The 6,241-nt window shown below is 43.5% G+C and overlaps 1 protein-coding gene across 1 annotated transcript in view; it reads right to left on the bottom strand.

Moving 5' to 3' along the window:
• Positions 1 to 302: 302 nt before the first annotated feature.
• The window catches only part of ALDH5A1 (aldehyde dehydrogenase 5 family member A1), a 57,137-nt gene continuing 51,198 nt past the window's right edge, over positions 303 to 6,241 (bottom strand). Inside the window, exons 9-10 of the mRNA XM_007949866.1 lie at positions 783 to 841; positions 303 to 508 (exon numbers count right to left, since the gene is read on the bottom strand). Coding sequence (XP_007948057.1) covers positions 303 to 508; positions 783 to 841 — 265 coding nt within the window. The remainder of the gene's footprint in view (positions 509 to 782; positions 842 to 6,241) is intronic.

Below are 6,241 nucleotides of genomic sequence, written 5' to 3'. Positions count from 1 at the left end.
TGCCTCATGCTGAGCCCTGCTCTGGAGCAGATAGTTGTGGGAGGTCTCAGGACTTTACTCTATACCCAATGCTAGTTCTCCTGGAGTCTGCAGCCACCACCATGTGACACATATTGGTCCCTAGTTGGGTGATGGGAGGAGCAGAATGAGCATCTGTTTAAGATTACAAGGACTGGATGAGTTTTAAAAATCCACACATTCAGATAACCTAGGAAGGCCATGTAAGTTAATTTAAAGTAATGTCCCCACTTACATAGGTAAGTTTCCTTTCTCATTTTTATACTTTAGAGAACTGAAGGATCCTATAGGCCTCCATAACACACGTACTTGAGTTCCAGATACTCATCAATGCCATACTTTGACCCTTCTCGTCCAAGGCCAGATTGCTTTACCCCCCCAAAAGGACACTCCACGGTGGAAATCAATCCTTCGTTAACACCAACCATGCCAACTTCTAGCTGCTCTGCCACTCGCCAGATTTGGGCCGGGTCTTGAGAGTAAAAGTAACCTGTCATAGAGATAAAGAGATAAACACGGCATGAAGAATATCCATTAAAGACATTACATCAACACAAATAGCCAACAAGCACATGAAAAGATGGTCAATGTCATTGGAAAAATGTGTATCAATACCACCCAGGGACTTCTTGTGTGTTTTACTTCCCCAACTACTCCCCAAACAATAAAGTTGAAAAAAACACCCCAGGGGAATATTTAGAAAGCTAACTCCAGCATTCATTTGAGAAATGGTATCAAGACTCCTGAATGAGGAAAACACATACCTGCTAACCCAACATCAGCTGCATTAGCGATTGCTACAGCCTCCTCCTCTGTGTCGAATCTGCCAAAGAGAGGGCATAAGCACAATCTGTGATGGGAAGAATGAAGAAAAGCAGCTTTCTTTTCTTTTGACTCATTCCCTAAATCATGACAAGGGTTGAATTATTTTGCAAAGGTATCCAAGGACATAGTAAAGAAGAAAACAGCACCATGCATTGTGATGAGACAGTAATCATGGCTGACAGGCTAAAATCATATTGGCATCATCTCTTCTATTTGTTGTTAGTTGTTAGGTGCCAACAGGTTTGATCCCAAAAGGTATTACTGGCTGTAATCTTTATAGGAGCTGATCACCAGGTCTTTCTACCATGGAGCCAGTGAGTGGGTTCAAACCACTAGCATTTTGATTAGCCAAGTGCTTAACAATTTGTGCCACTAGGACATCTTTCTCTTTTAATAAAATAAGAGATAAAAAGGGCAACCTTCAGGAAAGTGTGGCATATTTAGAATATTCCACAAAACGCCTTAAGAAAAGATCACCACTCTTCTTCCCTACTAGGAATACATAACAACCATAGCGACTACTTTAGAAGAACCATAAAGTGTTGGAAAGAAGTTCCTTTAAAGGAAGTTGAGCCTGGGTTCTAATGCCAGCTCTACCACTTAACAGGGTGCTGGTCCTTGGAGTCTGTGTGTTCCTCTCTGAAACGAAGACATGCACCAAAGCCCAATGTGGTCATTTCCAGCTTTATTATTTTACTCCTGGACTAAGATAGTGAAGGTTATTTTCCTTTTCTTTTTCCCCATAGGAGTGAGTCCAATTCTAGGCTGAAGGGTAACCAGAGGCCATAGTCTTAGGGGTTCTACCAGACTCTATCTGACCAGTAATTCTGGTCATTTTTGTGGTTTTGAATTTTGTTCCACATTTTTCCTCCCACTCTGCCCAGTATTTCCAGTTTTGATCCCTTCCTGAGTGGTTGACATCAGTAGCTGGGCACCATCTAGTTCTTCTGGTCTTGGAGTGAGGGGTATTTTTCTGTTGCCCAGAACTATAACTGGGGCAAAAATTTCCCAATACACCAATTTTTAAATTCAGAGACCTGCTAGCAGATGGAGCAGCTACATCCCTGCAGGGCTTAAAGACGAGAACAGGCAGAGTTGGCTTCTCTCTGCCTCCTTCAATCTAAGTGGTGGATCGAGAGTGAAAGAGACAGCTTTGGGTGAAAGGACATGGCACTTCCATGCTGTACAAGCCATGGGAGAGAGACCCCAAGATAATCACTTATAAAGTTCAAAGGATGTCCCAATGCATGGTTAATGTTATGTGTCAACTTGGCTAGGCTATGATTCTCAGTGGTTTGGCAGACCTTTTGTGATCTGATGTGGGCAATCAGTTGAAAGAGAATTTTCTTGGAGGTGTGGCCTAAATCCAATATATATATAGATGTTCTGACAAAATTTGAGCTTTCTTGCCATTCTGCATTTGTTTCATCATCCTCTGACCTCTGGTTTTTGGGACATAAGAAGTCTTTGCAGCCTGCTATCTGATGCATGCATTTAGACTTATCAGTCTCCTCAACTGTGTGAGCCATTTCTTTGAAATAAATCTGTCTCTCTATATTTATATATGTGTGTGGTGCAGTGAATTACTTAATATAGCGCTTCTAGCCATGGTCTTTGTGGCTACCACTGGATAAATGGGTGGGACTATGCCAACGTGAAGTACTTGTGGCCCACCAAGGGGATTGGATAGCTTGCTAATAATGTAAATAAGGTGCATCGCACCCTTCTGGGATGGAGCCATGAAAATAAGATGTATGAACTCTGATGTGGGGATTGGTCAGTTTTGCCATCTTGCTAGGCTTAAAATGAGTCTTCCCAGAGGCAGAAAGGGGGATCTCACTAGCATCAAGATAGAAGAACCAGGAGTGAAGCATGTTCTTGGACCTGAGATCCATGCACTAGACCTCCTTGACAGAGACAGAGAGAGAGTGGCAACACTTGGCAGAGAGATGGCAAAGAGTTGGGGACAGCAGAGGCAGCAAAACCAAGGGACCAGCAGAAGACAGAGTGATGGGCTTCCCGGGCCGTGGAGTGAGAAATTGAGTGCCTTCAGGGAGGAGGCTTGCTGGTGGAGTAGGGTGCCTCTTTGGGTCCCTATTGTCAGAGCTAAAAGAGACCTCTGTAACACTTGTCCAAGTAGAGCAGAGGCTGAGACCAGAGAGAAGTGTGCCTGTAGCATCGCTGAGAAGAAGTTGTCCTGATGGAAGAATTGTATCATGAGTATTCCTGAACCTGAATTGTAACCTGTTACTTCCCTAATAAACCCCATGATTGTGAGTTACGTCTGTGAGTTCTGTGTGACCATTGCAATGAATTATCGAACCCAACAGAGAAGTAAAGAAAGCCATAGGAGAGATGGTTGGTGTCAGAATTGGTAAGAGGTTAGTGGGTGGTGGCATATCTGACCTCTGCCTGATGGGAACCAGCCTTAGGCTGTTGATGTTCATCTTGATCCTCCTTCTCCCATGTGAAGTTAGATGAGGTCAGAGGATGCCATTATCACACGCTGTTTGCAGTACACTTAACTGGTTTTGATTCTCTAGAGAACCCAGGCTAAGACACTCTTCAAAGAGTTGTCTCTCCACTCCTAACTTGAGAATCACTCTATGTGGTAGAGGATGGCACAATAGGGCATCACCAATGTCCTCATTCCACTTCTATCCCTCACACCATCACATGGCCGTTGAGGACTTTCTCCTTTCTGGGTTACATGCTAACATTGGAGCTGTGCCCCTACTACCATGTACCAGAAGGAGAGACGTAGTAAGACTAGTGTCTGCTAGTAACAGCAGTCAGTGCCCTCTCCTTGTTCTAGCCTCTTATTTACACAGTAGTAGTAACCACCATAATGATATGGTACTAATTGCTTCATGTACATTATGTCATTTAACCCTTATTACTACCCTGTGAGGGTTTTCAGTGGCTAATTCTTGGAAATAGACAGACAGGGCTTTTTCCCTAGTTTGTCTTAGTCTGGAGGCTCTGCTGAAGCCTGTCCACTATGTGTGACATTGCTCAAATTTGAAATACTGGTGGTAGAACTTGCAGTATTATAGCAACATGCAAGCCACAACAGTATGACAGACTGACAGATGGATGGGCGTTATCTACTTCTGAAAATTAGCCAGTTAAAACCCTATGGATCAGAACAGAATACTGTCTGATATAGTGGTGGAAGATAGAAGATAAGCCTTGTAAGTTGGAAGGCACTCAAAATACATAGTGGCTGCAACAATGGACTTCAGCAAACCAATAATCACAAAGATGGTGCTGGACCAGAAACATTTTGTTCTGTAGTGCATGGGTCAAGGAGCTCTGGTAGCATAGTGCCTAAGGCACTTGACTGCTAACCAGAAGGCTGGCGGTTCAAACCCACCAGCCACTCCTCGGAGGTAAGGTTGGGCAATCCTACTTCTATAGTGATACTGCCTCGGAAACCCAAGGAGGGGTCATTATGAGTCAGGGCTGACTCGACGGCACATAACAACAACAACAACAACAACAGTGCATGGGTCACTATGAATTGGAGCAGACTTGATGGCTGAAAATAACAGCAACAACCACCACATTGTGAGGTAAATACTAGTTTCTATCCCTTTCCATATGTGGAAACTGAGATTCAGAGAAGTTAACTTGTCCAAGGGTAAGCAGCTGTTAAAAGCCTGAATCTGCACCCAGTTCAATTCCAAAGTCTTCATTGTTAACCATTGCAACCTACTGGTTTCCTATGAAAATGTGAAATTCACATTCTAGATGAAAATTTTTTATTTAAAACAAAGAAAGTGAAAGTTTTTCAAGTGGTCCATTGCCCTGATGGTGGAATAATGTACATACTTCACTGTCAAGATGGTGATAAAGCTGGCAAAGTATGTGATAAGAAATGCTTCTCGTCTGAGGCAAATTGGCACAGATGCACCTTGAACCCAGTGCTAGAGACACAAGAGGAAATAGAGCAGTGAGGCTCACACAACCTTAAGCAGCAACTGACACAAAAACTCAAGACACTTCTGCAGACAGAGAAGGTGGTTGGGTCCTGGGAGAGAAAGATGATGGTGGGGGTTGGGGGGAGGTGAGCAAGAGCTCTACGGGGCCTGAAGAGGCAAAGTCACATTGCACCTGTGAATTTTAGGTACTTTTACCTATAAACCCAGGTCCCTGGATCAATGCTGTGTTGCTGTACAGCAGGAAAGTAGCAAAGCCAGCATGAAGCAGTAGGGAAACCAGGCAGTGCTGAGGCCCAGCTGGCAGAATGAGTCTTTTAAAATAAATATCAATGCAGCATGAACCTGCTTCTCCCCAACCTGTTACAAAAGAGGAAACTGGAAACTGGACTCCTTGTGTGGTGCAAAGGTCCCTGGTTTGTGCTCAGCTACTAATCAAAAGTTGGCAATTCAAACCCACCCACTGGCACCATGAAGAAAGTCCTGGCAATCTGCTTCTGTAAAGATTACAATCAAGAAAACTCTATGGATCACAGTTCTACTCTGTAACACATTTGGTTGCCATGAGTTAGAATTGACTCAATGGCAATGGGATTGGGTGGTATGAATGATTAACATGCTTGGGTGCTAACCAATAGGTCAGTGATTCAAGTCCATCCAAAGATGCCTTGAGAGAAAGGCCTGATTTACTTCTGAAAAATCAGCCCTTGAAAACCGTAAAAGCACAGCTCTGATATACAAAGGGTTTCCATGAGTCAGAGTTGACTTGACAGCAACTGGTTTTAACTGGAAAAAGCCGTACGGTGCAAAGCCCCTGGGAGGAGGGAGAATGGGGTTAGGACTAGAATTTAAAACTTCCTCCCTGAGGCTCAACCCTTTGGCCTCCAAGGATATCAGGAGGTGTCCAAACTAAGGTCTAAGCTTTTCACTATTACCCCAAGGTAGACATTACTAGCCAAGGCAGTTAGCAGTTCAAGGGGATTAAGGTGAGCTCACAGGAAATGTTATGAGGTATGTGAATAGCTCCAAGTTTAAGAAAGAGAATAGAGACCCACCTATACAAAAAGAGGCAGGAATAATGGGACAGAATAAAAATGTATGAAAAGGATAATATGCATCCACAGCAAAATAAGGGAGGATAATGAAGCAGGAAGAATCAGTCATGGGGAAAGCACAACTGAAGATATCAGGGATAAAAAACAGAATTGCTATGAAAAAGAACTTGGTCTGGTGAAAGGATAAAACCCTGACCCAGACCTTTCTGACTTTAAACCATGCTGCAGTATCCCTTTATTCTATTCAAACAACTGCCTCGAATAAGAAGGCGGGGCAAGATGGCGGACTAGGCAGAAGGATTGCATAGACCCTCTTCAACAAAGAAAAGGGAAACCAATTAACACAGACACAGAAGATAATCTTGGACCCCTGAGCCTTGAAGGAAAGGATGCAGATTTGGA

This window comes from Orycteropus afer, unplaced genomic scaffold (genome assembly GCF_000298275.1).
Source record: "Orycteropus afer afer isolate SDZICR_OR568_19922 unplaced genomic scaffold, OryAfe1.0 scaffold00255, whole genome shotgun sequence".
Classification (NCBI taxonomy): Eukaryota; Metazoa; Chordata; class Mammalia; order Tubulidentata; family Orycteropodidae; genus Orycteropus; species Orycteropus afer.
Note: the sequence above shows the minus strand (reverse complement) of the source record. Positions and strands in the feature narration are given on the sequence as shown.